At 40.3% G+C, this 19,615-nt stretch overlaps 1 protein-coding gene across 8 annotated transcripts in view; it reads left to right on the top strand.

Annotated features, from left to right (window-relative positions):
• Positions 1–2,345: 2,345 nt before the first annotated feature.
• Positions 2,346–19,615, top strand: part of LOC127471017 (neurabin-1-like) — a 41,510-nt gene continuing 24,240 nt past the window's right edge. For 2 of the 8 annotated variants that reach the window (XR_007904524.1, XR_007904523.1), the window contains exons 1-5: positions 3,918–5,918; positions 17,688–17,820; positions 18,181–18,301; positions 18,804–18,908; positions 19,087–19,207. Coding sequence is in view for 6 of the 8 variants with exons in the window: in XM_051787342.1 (XP_051643302.1) it covers positions 4,311–5,918; positions 17,688–17,820; positions 18,181–18,301; positions 18,804–18,908; positions 19,087–19,207 (2,088 nt within the window). In the remaining 2 variants the exon portion in view is untranslated. The other 6 variants (XM_051787342.1, XM_051787341.1, XM_051787343.1 and 3 more) reach the window with 6 other exon arrangements.

Raw genomic sequence — 19,615 nt, 5'->3', positions numbered from 1 at the left:
CCTTGCCCTGGAGGGCTCTTACTCCTTCTCGGCCATGTTCTGCCCAGTCAGTTGCATGGAGCAATAAAGCAACAATGAAGAAAGAGGGAGCTTTATCATCCAGCCCTCAGCCAAAGCATTGCTGGCTCAAGATTTTTAGTTTCTAGAAAGATTTAAGACCAAAATTTTTGTGAGTTGAGGAAAGTATGTTAATGGAGTGATGAGACCAGTTTCAAACTTCTTTGGCATAGAACATATACTCAGTAATTTCTTATGTTCACCTTGAATGAACAGCAGCAAGTGAATCCACCAGTATCAATAAATATTAACCCAGACCACTAAATATGTGCCCCATTTTAGCTACATTAATCATCCACCGAAGTCTAAAAGGATGGCTGTCCTTACAAGCTGAAAGAATATAATAAACCATTTAAGAAATGACAGTTTATCTAATTGCATGTACTTACACATTTACTAGAGTTTTCTTATAGGAAAATTTCACACCAATCACAGAATATCATTCTCATCTAGACCTCCTGAGAGTCTTTTTCCTTGTGCAGTTCTAGTTTAGACACTCTTTTGGTGTAGTCGTAGGGAGCATTTGTTGTTCCTCTGTCAACATTACCCTCAAACCATAAGCACAGCTTATGTGTAAAATAGGAGAGGGATTTTAAAACAGTTAAGCCAAGACAAGAGTAGTCACAGGAACATTGTTCAGAAGATGCTTAAACGCTCTCTGATGACCACTGAAATGGATTCCTTTTGCACATCTGAAATAAACACTGCACTTTAGTGGCAGTTTGAACAACTGAGTTTGCAGAAGTGCCCTCAATTTTATTTTTTTTTTCTTGGAAACGTTCTCCTCCTTGTCTGTCTTTGTTAGATTCATGAGTTCATATACTGCAACACCTTTTTCCCCAAGAAGATTTTGAGCTGTCAAGGTCCCCCTTGAAACCCCTATTTTTTTAAATAAGCTTAAATAACAAAATGTAGATGCTTCTTGCTCAGTGCAAACCATTTGCTTACTCACTGTTGTTGCATTATCTTTTAAGGAAACCATCACAGACTGAATGTGTAAGATACTCGTCCCAGGTTTTATTGCAGTTATTCACTATGATGAAATCATAAACTACGTCACCTTCCCAGACTTCTTGCTCAAAATCCAGAGGTCCTTTTCTTGAATTCTTCCCATCTTTTTCATCATTGTTTCTGTAAACACATCTATGATTTCTTTCACATTCACATTGCACTCACCAAGAATGCAATTCAGAGTCTTTCCTCATTAGAAACCAACTGACCCCGATAAATATTGTCCTCCCTAAGCAGCATAGCTAGCCAAAATAACCTGTATGTTTTCCTAATTAGGATGGGAAATTGTGAAGAAATAAGAGTCCTTTGATGCAATTAAATCTGTTTTCAGGATCTGTAATTACAATTCCTTCTTTCTCATGCATGGGAGGGTTCAAAACACATGAGTATCTTCCTGCTCCAGCCTTTTTCAGCCAGCACCCAGTACAAAGGCCACTGGCTTTCCTGAGCATGCTTTAGAGCTGCTTTGTGCTTTGGTTTCATGGTGTTCCTGAGTTCTTGCCTTTGTTTTCTTTGAGCAGTCTCCTACATACTGCCAGGCTCCCTGAGCAGAACACAGAACATCCTCTGCCCACAGTACTCAAGCTGCCGAGCAACCTTGTACTTACCTTTGGTTTGGGAAAAAACCCACATGTGCCTAGTATCTTCTTGTAGCCTATTTATTGAAAGATGGTGGTTCCGCCTTGCAATTTCAAGCCAACCTACCAATGCTACACAAAGGACCACCTCAGTAGCATGCAGTAGATGGGTCACCACTACCTGTTGTAAATAGGATCTACATATTCTCAAAATAAGAAACATTTGTTGCTCTTGCAGTGAAACTATCTGTACTAAAATATTATTCAAAATGGTGTTACCAAGTGTATGTAAGACTGCCAATGGCAGACCTCAGTGAAATTCCACTGGCCCTGCAATGTTTAAAAACACAGAAGAAGGTCTCAACAATGTTGTCTCTGCTTTGTATTAGAAAAAGTATCAATAAAAAGATTTTATTTTATTGTAAAATCATGATTAAGGCTAATTTGAAACTGTATCATCAATTTTGGATCAAGCTGTGAAGTATTCCAGGCATTGTGATTCCCAGTTAAGCAGAAGTCAATTGGGATGTCTGGAAGAATGTATAAATTTCACACCAGACTTGAGTAATAAACCAGTGGCAATTCTTGTCAAGGAGTTAAGTATTTAGACTTCAAAAGAGTTGTTACGCAATTTGGTAACAACAGTTACCAGATAATTGGTAACTACCAGTATCCTTCTGTGCTCTCCTAATTATTTTGTGTGATCTTTACATATGGTCTGTGGAAGGAGCTACATTCGAAACTAGACAGTCATCCAAATTCTGTCTTTAACTGATAAACAGATTGAAGCCAATGCTTTCATTTGGACTAACAAATGGATATATGGAACACTGCTTGCACAACTGCGATTATCACTGCCTAGGGCTACCGATGACGGGCAGCATTTCCCCAGTCTCGGGGAGCTGCAGTGATTTCCAGCCCGGGGAGCGTGCGAGGGAACAGGGCGGGCTCACCCCATCGCCCTGCGCAGGCACGTAAGAGTATCCACGAAGTTGTACCGCACGGCGGGGGGCGGGCAGCGGGAGCGCGGGGCACCGTGCCTGCTCTCTGATACCTGCCTGCTCGGGAGGGGGTAAAAACAACTTGATTTGTAAAAGGAAGAGGGGGAAAAAAGGAATGTTTGGCACTGTTGTTACTTCCGGCTGTCAGAGCCTCAGTCGTGGCAGCTGTCGCGACTTCTCCCTTGCGGGAGCCGCGCTACTCTGCGGTGCAGCCGGGGCTGCCCCTTCTCGCCGGCCGCCCGGGCTTTGAAAATAGCGCGCAGCTCTACAACTGCTCGGCACCCGCGCTGCTCCGGGGTCCCGCGGCTCTCCCTCCGCGCACGTTCCCCGCTCCCCGGCGGCGGGGCCGGGAGCGCTCCGCACCCACCGGCGCTGCCCCGCGCTCACGGCCGCCTGGAGGCACCGGGCCGCGGCCCGCTCACCTCGCCGACATGGTATCATCCGAAACCCGTAGCCCGCTACGGCGTGGTATATCCCGGCGCGGGAGGCGCTCCCCCCGGGCCGGGCGCGCCCGCCGCCCCCCAGCCCCTCTTCCCTGGCGCTGCCAGAGGAACAAGGGCGCGCCCGCCGCTCCCTCTCTTTGTGTGCGAGCGAGGGAGCGCGCGCGGGCGGGCCCGAGACACAGCGCGGAGGAGGGCGCGGGGCAGCGCGGCCGGGGAGCGGCGCGGGCGGGCGGCGGAGCGGAGCGGAGCGGAGCGCGCCGCGGGGGCGGGGGAAGGTGGAGTGAGGAGCGCGGGGCGGTGGCGGCGGCGGCGGCGGCAGGGCGGGGGGTGGAAGGGAGGGAGGGAGGAAAGGCGGGCGGCTGCTGGCGGCGGATAATGATGGCGTGGTGCGCGCGGCCGCTGGGCGGCCGGCAGCGCTGAGGGGAAGGAGGCGGCGGGACCCCCGCCCCCAGGTAGGCTGGCTCGGAAAGTTTGGGGCGAAGTACCGGGGCGGCTCCGCTGCGCGCCCCGCAGGCCCCGCGGCGCAAAGGCGTCGCCACGGGGAAGCCCCAGCTTGGGGCCGAAACTTGCGGCTTCCCCGTTCCGGGCGGCACGGGGCGCCCGGGCCCCTCCGTCCCGCGGTGCGGGCAGCGGGGTCCGGCCGGGCCCGGCTTCCCCCGGGCGCCAGGAAGGGAAGGGAAGGGAAGGGCCGGCGCTGCCCCCTCCCCCGCCGCCCGGCCCGGCCTGGCCCGGCCCGGGACGGCCCTTGGCGGAGGGGTGGCAGCCGGAGGGGGCGGGGGGCCGCCGCCGCATCCCCTGCCGGAGCTGCCAGGTCGGTGCCCGGGCGGACGGGCGGCAGCTGGTTCCCCGCGTCCCGGCGGACACAATGGGGTTTATCCCGCGGGGAGGTCTCGGGCGACGTTTCCCACCCCGAGTTTCGAATTCGTGTCACACGCCGGCGAGGCCCCGAGTTAATGGAAACTCTCTGTCTCTGCAGATGGCTCTCCGGATACCGCGATCCGCGCTGGGGATAACACCCGATGTAGCCATTCACGCGCTTTGATTTCTTTCTCTCCCCTGCACTCCATTTCAGTGCAAGCGGGGAAGCTGGCTGAGTGAAAGGCTGCTTTTGGGATCTTCTGTGGGATCTGCTCTGCCTGCTGTTGGAGGGTGGAAGCTTTGTGCTAAGGAGCCGTTCTTCCCATTCTTCTTCAGGAGTCGAGGGAGCTTTCTCTTTGACAATGATGAAAACTGAAGGCAAGGGGGAAAGGACTTTAAGAAGTGCATCACCACACCGAAATGCCTATAAATCTGATTTCCATGCTATCAAATGCTCTTTTGATGGTGTAAACAATCCTGATAACACTTCCAGTAAAACAGGCTTGCATCAGAAGCTGAACACCTCCTCCAATGGAGGGGGAAATGACCCACACAGTCGAGGCAGAGCTGCCACTTATGGCAATAGAGTACACAAGATCAAAAATATGTTTCTGCAAATGGGAAGCTCTTCTTCCACAGCCTCTGAAAGCAGTCCACCTGCTGAGACCAAATTAATCAGCCGGGCCACGGCAGCAGAGTATGGACCTTCTCCAGGTAGCCCATCTTTTCTCATTGTCCAAAAAAATAATCTTCTTAATGCAAGCACCAGCCCCTGCAGCAGTCCTGTGGATTCGTTATCTGTGCCTTCTGCTGCCGACAGGGTTGTCCGTAGCAGTGATGAGGCAGACTTGGACAAAGTTGCCCTGGCAGAAAAATTTTCGGAGACTAGGAAGCTTTTTGAGAGGAATATAAAACAGCGGAGCTCAGTGGACAGATACTCCCCCAGCAAATGTGAAAGAAGCGAAGATAAGAGGAGACGTGGTTCAGCTTCTGATTGCAGCAATGTGGTGGACAACTTCAGTTTTAATACAGAAGCGAGTCCTCCAGTTGCACTGGAGAAAGTTGAAAATCAAGGCAGTGAGGAGTCGAAACAGCAACATCCTAATAGTGGTTCTAAATCCTCCTTCCTGAATGCAGGGCCCATTTCTAGGAGGCTGGAAAGCTTTTTGGGTGACAGTGATACTGAAGAATCCAAAGAAATTTCAAAAAATGATAGTCCTCCGAATCAGGACCCTTTGAGAGGCCAGGAGAGTTTGAATTTGCCTGCTGTTGCTGAAGGATGTCTGGAGAAGGGTGTGTTCCCCAAAGTGCTTGGGATTCGCAGAGATGAGCCGAGTGAGGCTCTTGGAAAAGACAAAAGGGAGCAATTGGTACTTGAGAGAAGCCTGTGGGATATGGGCAGTGTGCCCGGACAGGAGGCTCAGCACAGATCAGATAGTGTTTCCTCCTCAGTTTCCCCCACAGAGGGGACTTGCACAGAGCTGGTTGGACAAAATGAAACCTCAGGGCATGAAAATGAAGGTTTGGAGAAAGATCACGTTGTTCAAGAGGATCAGATGCTCATATGTCAAGTACAGGAAGGGGAGAGGAGTGACTATGCCTTGGAAGTGATAGAAGAGTCTATGGATGGCAGCAAGACCAGCTGGGAAGAAGAAAGAAATGGGTTGTCTGTAAGAGATGGTCCAGTTACACGCGTTCAGGACGTTCTAGAGCAGGAAGAGGATACTGAAGAAGAGGAGCAAGTGTTGGAAAAGCAAAGTGAGGACTTCAGTGCTTTTGGAATAGAGAATGCAGCTTTTGATGGTGACAGGGATACAGAGCCAGAAAACCAAGAGCCTGAAGGCAAAGAAATTTTGGAGGGAGAGGATGCGTATATGTATGACAGTGAATATGAGGAGTTTCCTGGGCTTTCTGAAGAGGAGGATCCTGATCCAGACCGAAAAGTCAAGTTCTCAACCGCTCCTATTAAAGTAAGTACATTTGAATTGTCTTTATTTTTTAATTGTTTTGCAGTCAAAAATACCCAGGAAATACATTTTGTGGGTTTTTTTCAAAGCTCCAGAAACCTTTTAAAAAGTGTTACGTTTGCAGCTTTTATTTAACACTAAATAAGAGAAGAGTTACATGTTCAGAAAATTTATAAATTAGTCACAAATGATTTCTTAATTACAGCAGCTTCATAAGATAATGTAGTGGAGCACATGAGATTTTACTTGCCAGACATTTTCAGGACCACAAATGTTTTAGGCATAGATATGAACACATGAGCTTTAATTGTTGCCTTCATTTGTTTAAAATTGAGTCGTTGCATTAGGAAGAATTTTTTTCAGTTTTACTTTTTGTAAAAAAGTTTTTAAAAAAACCCAAACAAAATAACAAAAAACCCCACAGCAAACTTTCAGATTCAACTTCAGACTTGGTAATAGAATTAACTCTAAGAAAACATGAAAGACTGATTGGTGTTATTTAAGATTCTAGAATTCTCTCTAATAATAACCATATATGTGTTATTTGGTTTTAATACTGGATTGGTGAATAAGCCGTAGGAATGTTAACATGAGTATTTTGGAATCACGAAGTTGCAGAAGTGGAAATTACAAGGGAGACTGGGTAATGAGGAGTAGTGTAAGTTACAACTCTAACAAATGAAAAAGATTTGTATGTTTGATCTTCCCTCACCAAAATACCCACAAAATAAGTTGTTCTACAACTTGAATTGTGTTTACCCGTAGTCTCTTTTAGATTTGAATTATTCTAGTCCCTCTTAAACTTTGGGAGAAGAATTGGGAGATGCAGACCAGGATGGAAGGGGAAACAGTCCAGGCTTTCTTAAGCATACTTCACTTCTACTGTTACATGTATGAAAAATGTCATCTTTAATAAACAGCTTTTACACCTTGTTCATACAGTCAAGACTTGCTTTTACTGATCAGAGGGATGTAAAATTCTATTGACTCTTGAATTTCCCACAGTGGAGAGCTGTAATTTCCCGGTTTGCTAAACACACACCAGTGCTGTACCCCAGAAAATGTTCTGGGTGTGGCAAAATGTGAGTTTTGTTGCACGTGGGGGATTTTTGTAGTCTCTCCATGGACAGGCTGACTTTATATGGCTTTCCTGTAGATGATGCTGCTTTAGTGGTGACCTGGAGCAGTGAAGGGGAGAGTGCTGGTATTGAAAACTGCATAATGAGTCTGATGAGGGCTGGGAGAGAGCCGGAGGGGCATCAGTCCATTTCCCCTTGCATTCGTGCACTGAATGGCTGAGGAAAGCGCCGTATAGAGTCTACTGTAAATGTGTGTTGAGTGACTCCCTGCTGTAGGCAGGGTTTTACTGATCGTTGCTGAAATCCTACTGAAACAGGGGCTGTTAACAGACTCCCGCTTTCTCTGTGATGTCTATGCCAGACATAGTTGAAAGCATTAGTAGAAATCTCAGTGCCAACCATGATGGAAGCTCTCATGTAGACAAAACACAGTTTTTTGTAACAAGCACTGTTCAAATATAGCTGCTTCTCTGAAAGCCACAGGAACCAACCTGCACCAGATTATCATTTACACAACCAAGAGATGAATGTTTAGTAGCAACTATTAGCAGTTTTCCAGGAAAAACAACGCAGTTCTTGCCATAATGCCCCACTTGGATTTGCAGAATATAGTGTCCTTAACAGCAGTATGATCACTGAAGATACTTTCTAGGGCCCTTAAATAGAATCTTGTGATCCTTGCCTTTCTTTATCCCCTTTCAATGATACTTGGCTATATCTTCCCTATTTTGGGTATAGGGATGTCTTTCTGTGTGTCATTTTCAATAGGTTTTTCCCCCTTTGTTCCTCATGCCTAAACAATGATTTCCTATGTCTGCCTTTTTGCTTCATGTTTTCTATGATACTTAGTGGGAATAAGTCCTGGTATATGGTGTTTGAGGTTTATACTCTGTAAAATAAAGAATTCCAACTTTTTTTTTGCTTACCCAAAATTTTCTTTAGTTGTGTACCTTTAATACCTCATTAGCCTTTTAGAAAATCCCAGTTTTACCTCACAGAAGGAAATTTCTCTGTCTGACTTTCTGCGTAGATTTTAGTGCATCTTAAATTGGAAGAGAAAAAAGTCTGAGTGGTACCTAGATTATTCCTGGTCCCCACCACAGCTTAGAGCATTGCCATAGTGAGAAATGCATCCTAGTAACTTCCTTTTTCAGCTTTATTTATACTAATAAATTTGACTAAAATGTGAGTGCCATTTTCAGACCTTCATAGGCACTAGAGGAGAAGGTCTGTGTTCCTCTTCATAGATGCTACTGAGAGAGGCCAGCCTGGCCTTGCATTCTTGCTGTTTTCCTTCTGCACCTCTCTGGTGTTTACAAAAAAACATCTGTGTCTCTTGCAGTTGCTGTTTAGCAGGTGTGTGATAGAGTTGAAGAATTCAAAACATTCAGAAGGTATTTGGCATAAAAAAGCACATTCTCAGATCTTCGAGGTTCTGCAGTGACCATTGTACTTTATATACTTGATATGTGTGTAGGTAATGCATATAAACTTAAGCACAGGCACCTTAGAAACAATATTTATGCTGCAGGAACAAAGGGAACGTGATTAATATTTCTGCTTCAAAATTGCTAGTCAGTTGTAAAATTGGCAAGGCCTTTGAGTAAAAGGAGGAGACTATGCAGCTCCCAGGGGATGTGGAAGGGAGCTAACTCTGTTAGCACTGCATCTGACCCATGATAGAGATCCATGATTGTTGACATCTGTAGCAGGGCTTAAGAACATAATTTGATCTGATAATTTCAGGAAAGATGGAACATAATTACACAAATACTCCCATTATTTTGTGTTGCCCTGTGCCTGTGAAAGCAAGCACAGATGAGACTTTTTAAAAGAAATGTTTCAATTCCATAGGAACTGGTGATAAATGACGTGTGGGAAGATTTCTTATGTGCTGTGGGTAACCCAACTCTCTTTAGTCCTGCTGCTGTTTGATCTTTGCAGACCTTAAGGCACACTATGTCCCGGTTGCTTATTTTATCTGCAGTAGTTGAAAGAGTGATGCTGTGCAGTTATTAGCAGAACTTTGCAGAGTGGGTTTGTATTATGGTACCTGAGCAATTTTTAGTCTCTTGTTGCCACATATGAAGCCAGTAAGGAATGTAAAGCACACTCAGCTGCCCAAGGTATTTGCAAGGGAACTGAATTTGTCTTTGTCTTGAAGTTTGCTGAATAAACTGTGTAAACAATCAGCATTGCACAGTGCAAAGAACATCAGGTAACTCTGCTGTCATCCCTTTATATTTCATTTTGCCTTTGTAATGTAGACATTACCTTGAAAGGCTCTAATTAACATAAATGTAATGACTGAGTGCTCTTTAAGATTCGTAATTTTGAAATTATTTAGTTGGGAAAACAAATGCTTGTTTTCAAATTGGCTTCTTGAGTTGTTCTTACCTCTGACTATGTCAAACTTTGTCCTCAAAACCTTTAATAGTACAGTGACTAACTTCTGCAATGATTTATGATCCTTAGAGATTCTGTAGCTCAGGTAAACTGAAAAGATAGTACAGCTACTGTTTGCTTCTGTAAGTCTGTTTAATTATCACTGTTATCTAGTTCATGTTTCGTGGGAGTGGCTGTTCCCACCTTTTTGTGAATAATAATATATTTTAAGATTTAGTCAAGAACACAGTTTAAAAAAACCCAAACTAAACAAAACCCAAACCTTCATAAAGGCGTTACTTTTGTATTGTCACAGTTGAGTAGGAGCTTAAATTTATTTCTTAAGGAAACTGAAAGCAGTTTCGTAGTTTATGCGTTGTCCTGACCAGTCAAGTATCAGCTGCTTCTGAGAGAATGTGGAAATCCTTTATAATATTGCCATTTGTCTTGCACATCAGAATAGATCTGTTTTACTTGTAGCTGGGCACAAATGATAACATTGTTCAGGCTGGCCTACTCTTCAGTCTTTTATTACAAAACTGCTTACTGTGGAAGTTAATGAAGCACTAAATGAAGATAACCTTGAATTACATTTCCTGTATGACAGCATATCTGTAAATGCTTACCACTTTTAGGAGATGCACAAATTTTCTAGGTCAATGCGTAGATTCTTGAATACTCATTGAATAACAGTGTTGTAGAGTAGTGCTTCAGCTTCATACAGCCTCTGATTTTTGAGCTGTTAACTTCTGTACTTACGATGTCATATACTGAAAGGGATACAAAATACACTAAGTAGTAGAAGATACCCAAACCCTGGAGTTTCTTCAGTAATTAGAAAATTGATGACTGGTCAATTGTTTGTCAGCCATTGCTCAAGCACTTCAGTAAAATACTTCAGTGGCGTTAAGAAACAAGTGTGTGATGTGGATGTAGGAAACTGGAGATTTGATCTGAAAGTAGATTTAAACAGAATTGACTAATATGTGGGAAGTTGTCTGGTCTTTTTTCTTGATGCAAATAACGTGAGTGCATTTCCATTGTGCTTTGTTTGGGAGCTTTTGCAATGACAATTTTCTTGTTGTAACTGATAGATTTGATTTATTTTGAAGCTCTGTTTATCAACATTACAACATTAGTAACTTAACATCATAACAACTTTTCTTCATATTATTATCACAAACTCTTCATGGTACTTTTCAGTGACATTTTGCAAAAAGTAACCCTGTTTTGTTCTGCCTGCATCTGAGAGTGTGGCATTCCTGCTGGTTAACAGTATGGGATGTTAAAAACATGGATATTACCTGGAGGAAGAAGGTACATATTTTCACATGTGTGAAATTTTTTTTGGGGGGAGGGTGAGGAAAGATAATCTTTAAACTCTTACTGAAATTTCAGTTTTCATGTAAGTTAAAAGTTTATTAGGCCTAAATGCATTTAGTTCTGTGTATGAGTTTACCTGGGTTAAAAAGTCCAATATTTCTGATGCCTTTATGGTCGTTATGCTGTTTTGATTCCATGACGGTTGTTTAGCTCTCCAGAAAGAAACCCTTTCAACTCAAGCTGTTGTCCTTTTTTTTTTTTTTAATATCATACATTCTCTGTTTAGATTTTTAGGAAATATTTTATATGTAAGTTTTACAATACTAGATTGATTTGGCATTTCAAGAGTCTTTGGATGAGAGTCCAGAAGGTGCCAGGACGTAGGACTGTAGAGCAGAAATCTAAATTGGAACAGAAAAAGTAAAGAATTTCTTTTTATGTCATGACTCACTGCTGTAGCAGCTTGACTCTTTACTTTAATATGTCAGTGTATTTCTAACTGAATTATTCCACAGATGCAGTTAGATAACATATTAGCTGACCTGTTTGATGTATTTGATTATGCTGTTAAATTATAGAAAAATAAGAGAGTGCTGAGATTATGGAGGTCAGGTGAGGTTATCACCTGCCCATCCTCACTCCTTTTTCAGTTCCTCCAGCTTCTAACTAGCAGTGCTAGCAGTTTCACTTGGATTTGATAGGGAGGAAAAAGAGGTTTTTAAAGGTATTTTTAAGGTACTTCTTGGTTTGCAGAAAATTAGCACTTGTATCAGAGTTGTGGATTCACACCCTTGCTGAGGGCATGCAGCTTTAGTTTAAATTGCTTGTTCTTTTTGACTTAATGTTAGCTGATCACTATGTGTGCCCAGCCTGTGCTGTGTTTTTCTCTGAATGGCTGTGGGGAACAGGAGGGAGGAAGGAAGGTGAATAGGAGGCACTTGAGGGTTTCATGGGTGATACAGTCAGAAGAAACACTGAGGAGGTGTTGAAGGTCAGCAAAGATAAGCAAATTTATGGGAGACAAGTTCATTAGCTCAACAGCTAAGCTGCTGAAAGATTCAGTGTCTTTTTGATGATGATTTCTGTTATTAGCATCTGAGAATACATGACCTAGGCTAGTAAAGAATGAACAGGCAGTAGCTGAAACTTGTTTCTAGTTTACCTTTGGAGAGATGGAAAACTCAATTATCCCTTTCCATATAATTCTAACATAGAAGGTGAACACTAAGAGGGACATCAGTAAAAAGATGTGTGCCTCTATTAGCTGAGTACACATTTTGTAACCTTAAGATAAAGGTGCAGTGTTGCAGAATTTTTACAGGGTTCTTATATTTTTATTGAGTAGGAAAGTATTATGCAACATGGCAAATTCTTTACATTTATTTCTCCATCATTTTCTTCTATCACCTTCTGATGCAACTTGGCATAGTGAGATGACCCTTTTCGAATCTGGGGTATTGATCATTGCTAATGACAGTATTAATGCAGATTAGTTAATTGAGTTGATTGGGTGTAACAGGGTTATTTTGTTGTTTCTTCTTATGGTCTTTAGAAAAGAGTCAGATGGACACTATTTTTGTGTTAGTTGTTATTCTTTTGAAGTTCCCCATACCAATTTGCTTGTTGTTTAAATTCGATCAGGTCAAGATTTCTGTTTTGGTGAATACTAAATAAATACACATATCTATGTGGATTACCAGGTGTAAACTGATGGGTACCAAGACACCTGTGAAGCTTATGGATGTCTGTAATTGAATCACTCTCTTTATAAGCAAAGTCAAGGGAGCCAAGATTTTTTGGGGGTGCCCCCTTTTATGTGGTATTGTGAGTAGTTTTTTGATTGTGAGTAGTATTTTGATCATATCCTATTTATTTTGAAGTCTTTCAGTCTCTTTGTCAGTCAGAGAGCAATGCCACCTCAACTGGTAGAGGAGATGGTGGAGGAGTACAACCAGGTCACAGATGGAGATCATGGATCTTCTCTCAACTTCTTCTTTGAATGTCTGAAATGAAAGAAAATCAGTGCTCTGCATCTGAATGGAAGCTGTTTTCTGGTTTCAATATTTCTTCCACTGGGATTTAAAAATTAAATACCTGAAAGTGAGAGAATTTCTCCTCGAGTAGGTAGCATAACCTGACTGAAATAGATGCTGTATTGGCTGTTTTGTTCTCTAGCTGGCTCCAGTGATTTTGCTCCTGCAATGAAATACGGAACTAGAGAATAAACTTTACTGGTTTTTTTTGAGAATTAGATAGAGAATAATGAGCTTGGCTAAAAACCTGGTTTATTTATGATTAAATTGTCTATATGAAATTGTCTGTACTGTAGATCCAAAGCAAGGTTTCACTTATGTAAATTGACTTGGCTGGGGCTTTTAAGTCATACAGAGCTGCAAGATCAAAGACATAAATGTGTGCAGCCTGCCTGTATATCAACCTGTTCAACAGTTGCTAACTATTCTGAAAACTTTTTGAAGAAGAGTAAAGGTGTGCGAGGTATTTCTCTGTGCCAATTCTGTAATACTTTTATAGCATCAATTGACTTAAATTAGATATAGACACTTCTCACTTAAAATATAAAAAGTAGCGGTAATAAAATACTAACCATGTAGCTTTTGGAAATAGAGGGAAGAATGGGTAGTGGTAACAAGATGTCTACTTGAACTGAAGAGGGAGATTGTAAGAGTAAACTGTAGAGTGTACATTATGCTTCAGGTCTACTTCAGTGCTGCTCTTTCAAATGATTATTCATGTTTGCCTGAGCACTTCCCATTTTGCCAGGCATCACAAAGGCCATCAATTTGGAAAGCCGAAACTGTTCACTATTAAATAATTTTCCCTGAGCTGTAACTTGTGTTTCGAATGTTTGGCTTTACTGAGTGTCAGTAAACTTGCCCATTCAAAGTGAGCCCCATGTTTCAGAAGTGAGGTGAACCGAGGGGTGTAGCCGTGGCTGGGTGTGGAGTCCAGCCAGGGTGTCAGAAACACTGCAGAGCCTCTCCCAGCTGGCAGGTGTCACTGCCTGTGCAGGTGCTCTGAGGCTTTCCAGCAAACACTGCAGTATTACATGAGAATTTTAAAATGATGCTGATATTGCTTCTGTTCCAAATAGTTGAAAGCCCTTCTGGGCAGTTACTGATTTCTTAATCTTACTGCTTAATTACTTCTGTAATGTTCTGCTTTTCATCGGGCACAAACAAATCTATGTACTAGAAATGAATGTGGCAGTGGAGGTCTTTGGACAGTGGTTTATCACTCTGTAGCACTTTCATGCAAGCACATGGTAAGTTAGTGTTTGCTCTTTAACAAAATTAATATTCTTCTAAAACTAACATAATACTTAAGTTGACCTTTTTATGGTCCGTGAAGAGTTTGAAGTAAGTGAGGTTGTTGTTTTTCTGTGATAATGCTGTTTTCTGTGGTAGCACTAAGATAATAAAATGGAGATTTTTAGTTCTCTGTAGTTACAGGAACTCAACAGTAGGATCTCTTAGACAGTAGGCTGCATTGGTGTTCTTTGAGTGCTGACCTTGATGATGTTGATATTAACACCTTCACAGGAGGTGCAAAACTGAGTTGTTCATGTTCAAAAATTTGTTCATTTTCCTGGTGTAAAGAATGCAGCTTGTTCTGTCTCCAAATAAATATGTATATTCAAGCACTAAGTATATTTGAAAATTTACAGTTATATGTCTTAACAATTTAATTAAAGTAATTCTTAAAAATTCAGCCCTCTAACAGAACTATTTTTGATTCAAATTAATTTTATTCATTCTGAAGGAAAAAGGTCTTGAGTGTAAAAGGAAATTATTTTTTCAGATAGTTTGACAGGATTAAAAAGTTATTAATGTTAGGGCAACCTGGATATATAACAAGCTATGATAAAAGGCTTGTAAAATTCACACGGTTTCCACAGTAAAATTAATCTCTTTTCTCCTATGTCGTGACAATCACTTGTGTTTGCTAAATAATATCTTTTAAAAATACTACTTGCACACTAATAATTTTATGATCTCTGGCTAGCAGTGGCTTCTGAATAGTAAGATTAGAATTTCTTTTGTCTGTAATGCATTTGATTCAGTGACTAAACCCTGCCAGACACAGTGCAGGGATGAACATGTTTAGCTTTCTCATCAATCTTCTAAACTGTGAACTTATATTACTTATTATCCACATTTTAACTGTGTATAAATGTTACTTTTGCTACTTTGCGAGGACAACTTGCTGAGCTGTTTTGCATTTTCTATATTAGTAACAACATTTTTACCATTTCTGTCTCATAAAAGATGAATATCATATTATGATTCCGCATGTACACAATAAAAATTTCTGTCTTTTTCCCTTGACTCTTTGGTCATAGTTTTTGTAGTGTTCTTTTGCTTTTCTTTCTGTTATTGCAGTGTTTGGCTTCTGGTTATAAGTTTTGGTTTTCCTCTGTTCCTTGTAAACTGATGTTTTTCTTAAAAGTCTGAAGTTAGGAGGGGGGTATATTGTTCTTACCATTTTGAAATGGGGCTACCTTTTTTTATTTGTGAGGTTGTGGTTTTTAGAATATTATTTAAATGTTCTCACACACTTTCATCTGTTACTTAAAAGTATGAATTCTTTCTCTTAGTGAATTATTCAGAATTGATTTCAGCTAAGCTTTACTTAAAAAGCTGCAAAAAGTATGCATAAATATTAGTAGTCTTCATTTGCATAGATATGTTTGTGCTATTGTTTTATTAATAACAATTATAAACATCACTGGAACCTAAGGCACCACTAGTTTTAAATTCTATTATCCACTCCCAGTAGATGATCAATTCCTATTATCAATTTTGTATCAAAATTAGCAAATTCCATGAGACTCCTAAGTACAGTTCTATTACTTTTAAGTTGGAAAAATAATAAATAATTTTTAGAAGTTCTAGAAATGTTTTAGTGCTGGTAGCCCAAGACTTGCAGCATATGTAATGCTATTGCTATGGTGCAACTTTGCTTCCCTCAAATTTCTAGTGCTTTATAAATTGTTGTGCAAGGAATTAGTCATCCCTGCGGTAATGTAATTCTTCAGTAGATAGTGGCTACTTGCATCATCTTCTGCTTTGTGAGTTAGACCACTGAGTTATAAAGAATAAGGAAAATATAGTTGTCACTGTCTCCCAAATGAACTCCTGCCATTGTCCACATTTTGCTCATTCAGCCATTTGACAGTTAGTGACCTTTGACATTTTAGTCATACTATTAAGACTAGATTATATGTATACTAATTTATAAGCAAACTTGATATTTTTCGTGCCCTGGTATTTGATTTGTTCTCAAGAACTCAAATATTCTCACTAAGAAATTATTACTTGTTCCCTCATGAACTTCCTTTTTATTATCAGTTTAAAATTCATCTTATTATAACTTGACTATATTTTTAGAGAGATTGCTTTTTCTATTGGGATGGAAAGGAAGCAAACTAGACTGGTTTTGTTCCAAAGGGAGAATAATGCTTCATGAATTTACTGATTTGGGGACTAAGAAGGGTGATTAAAGAACTTGGGAACTTGGCCACCTTTTTCTGATAATAATAGAGTAAGGGTACTTTAGACCATTTAGATGGTTTTCTTTGTCTGTTTTGCAGATTTATTCTGTAAAGTTCATGGAAGACATACTGTAAGTGTGACCCTTGTTGTCCAGTTGTGTTTGGTTGTTTCCTACTGATGTCTGTAAATAGTCAAAAGGTGTTTATTAACCTTTATGCAAGATTTAGGAAGAACAACTTTTGTGTTAAAGTTCCTTTATTGGGGGGAACATAAGACTTTTGAAAGTGGGTTTCTTCCTTCCCTTTCAGCCAAGTGGATCTAACCATGCTTACTTGACCAGCTGTATGGCCATGCCACGTTTCTGGAGTAGATGTTTTGCAGGGTTTGGGAAGAGTGTGTGAAACCGATCTCCAGCTGGAGTCTGAAGGGAAAGCATTAACTCCCCATGGGAAATAGTGTAACTATTAGTTGCTTTTTCATAACCTGTTTCAATAACTGCTTTGCTGTGTCTGAGGCTACTGCCATGCAGAGCTAACACATATACCAGTGAATGTAAATTCACAGGGAAAATGTTAATTACGGTTAATGTTGTCTTACTTACATGATTGCAGTTACCTGTCTACGTAGTCTTAGTGGCAAAATACAAAAATTGCAGAAATTTAGTAGGCCAGTGTAAATGAACTTCGTGTCAGCACTGCATGTTCTTGATTAGGGAGATGGCTGCTGCAGCTGCAGTCCGTAACTGTTTTTTGTCTTACAGTGATGTTGAATAAAACACTCGGTGCCTGCAAAACATTTAGCAGAGAAACCTTGTTTTTAAAGATAAGCGGGGTGGTATATTATTTTTCCTTTTTTCCCCCTAAGTTATTAATTTAAATACAGTCAATGAACATGCTGATGTTTAAAATTAACCCTGTTACATGTACCTCATTCTTCCTTTGTAGATTTCTGCCTTAATTTGTGTTGTTTGTTTATCTCTTTATTTTTAACAATCCAGAAATTCAGTTGGAGTGATTACTAAAAATAGTAATGTATGTAGCAAGGCATTTCCTTTTCCTGGGAAACTGCGTGATTCCTTTGCAAAATCAGAAAACTACATCTGTTTGAAACACTGCAATTGGCAGATGGTGTGGGGGGAGGGAAGAAGAGAGGAAGGATTTGGTGGAATGTAGTCCTAAAAAAAAAAGTCACACTGTATCAAAGAGGAGATAACTGATTTCTTTTAACTGTTTTGTACATTTACAACACCAAATGTGTTTATGAAATTGTTTTGAAACTTTTAAAATGTTACTTTTGTGCAAGTTGAAAACTATCTGACAGCAGCAGTATTTACTAAACCGATAGTTGTTTAGAAAATGAGATCTCTGAAAGTACCACTTTAATTTCCTTACTGATTGTGATTGTCTTTCAATTATATGATGTTTGAAAGGAGGTGAGAAAACATTAAAAAAGTTTTCTGTTACCTTTCTTAGGTTTTCAGTACTTACTCAAATGAAGACTATGATAGACGTAATGAAGAAGTTGACCCTGTGGCAGCCTCAGCTGAGTATGAACTTGAGAAAAGGGTGGAAAAGATGGAAGTATTTCCTGTGGAAATTGAAAAAGGTGCAAATCAAACCTTGAACATTTGCAATAGATACTATGTGAACAAAAGATAAAACCATTTAAAGCTATATTCCCAGAACTTAGCTCTTGAATTTTTGAACGTTTTTCTAGGCTTTAATTGTGTGGCTAGTTCTGTTGAATTTGGTGAATGTTAACTGGACAGTGCAAATTGTCATACTGAATTGAAGTTAGGAACAAAAATGCTCTTAGTACTATCTAAATATAAAATATGTTGTCTTTTTTCAGGGTTTTTTGGGGTTTTTTTGTGTGGAAGGACTTGAAATGCTTTGAAACAACTCAGTACTGCTAACTGTTACATTATGTGTCATGCAACTAATGTTAGATTTTTGAATCCCTTAGGTGACAGGGGTCTGGGCATCAGTATCATTGGAATGGGAGTTGGTGCTGATCAGGGACTGGAAAAACTAGGTATTTTTGTAAAAACAATAACAGATGGTGGAGCTGCTCAGAGGGATGGACGGTGAGTTTTTTTTATTGAATTGATTATGCTTTTTACAAATTTGTAACTGATCCCAATTGCTTTTATTAGATATGCTGAATACTGTGAATAAAAGTACAAAAGCTGAATGCAGTTGAGTGATTATTACATTCCTGCTTTATCTTCATTTTTTAAAAAATGGGGAATTATTTATTATAGGACATTTTTGATAAGTAAGTATAGATCTGCTTACAGCATATATAAGAAAAGGTTGGCATGAGCCACAAAATCGTGTTAATACCCCAGGACGCCAATCACTGTGTAAATAGTATAAAAGATATCAAGTCTAATACTGTGTAAATTTTAATTTGTGATTTGCATAGTAACTGAGGATCAGGAGACTGTTTTTAAGCAATGAATTTCAATGTGCTCAGAATTTGTCATTATAAATACTAGTGAGTTTTAAGTGATATTTGTCAGAAATACTTCAAGCCAAAATATTATTATTATTTAACTGATAGCTAACCATTTATTTATTTTGCAGAATTCAAGTAAATGATCAGATTGTTGAGGTTGATGGCATAAGTCTGGTGGGAGTTACTCAGTTCTTTGCAGCCACTGTATTAAAGAACACCAAGGGCACAGTGAGGTACGTACGTTTTTTATGAAATAACACTTCGGTTTTGTCATTTTTCATTCATGGAGAATACAAAACCATAATATGAAGAATTTCCAAGGATTCTGTGGAAGGCAACAGTATGGCAAACTCATTTCTTAAGCATATCTAATGATTTTTTACTGGAAGATAATTTGTTTTTCTCCTGTAGGTTTCTGATTGGGAGAGAGAAGCCAGGGGCTGAGAGTGAAGTAGCCCGTCTCATCAGTGAGACCTTAGAGCAAGAGAGATGTCTGTATGAGCAGCACTACGCTCATGATGATACAGAGCAGGTAAAACATCCTACAGACTTACATGTTTTTAAAAGTACATGATTTCCACTGCACACAATAACTTCTGCTGATGGAATAAATGTGGTTTTTAAATGAAACTGAAGCAGAAAAGGATAAAACAGACAACTCGTTAAAAACAGGGAAATACAAACTTAATATATTACTGTTCTTCAGGCACATGATTTTGACTTTATCAATAATCCAAAATATATTTTTAACTATCAGCTATGTGTAATTGTTTTGTGCATGTTTTACTTTGCTCTCTTTTGTGGAACTTTAATGAAGGTGTTTGCAATTCATCTTTAACATTATCAGAGGTGCAAGAAAATAAAAAGGAATAGTAGTTAGTCAAGAAAAGTTTTGCAGCTGTTTGGATTCCTTGATTGTGTGCTTTGGTTGTTGCTGCCA

This window comes from Manacus candei, unplaced genomic scaffold (genome assembly GCF_025592945.1).
Source record: "Manacus candei isolate 608988 ecotype Guabito, Panama unplaced genomic scaffold, ASM2559294v1 h1tg000023l, whole genome shotgun sequence".
NCBI classification, from domain to species: Eukaryota; Metazoa; Chordata; class Aves; order Passeriformes; family Pipridae; genus Manacus; species Manacus candei.
The sequence above is the reverse complement of the archived record's forward strand: the minus strand, read 5'-3'. Positions and strand labels throughout refer to the sequence as shown.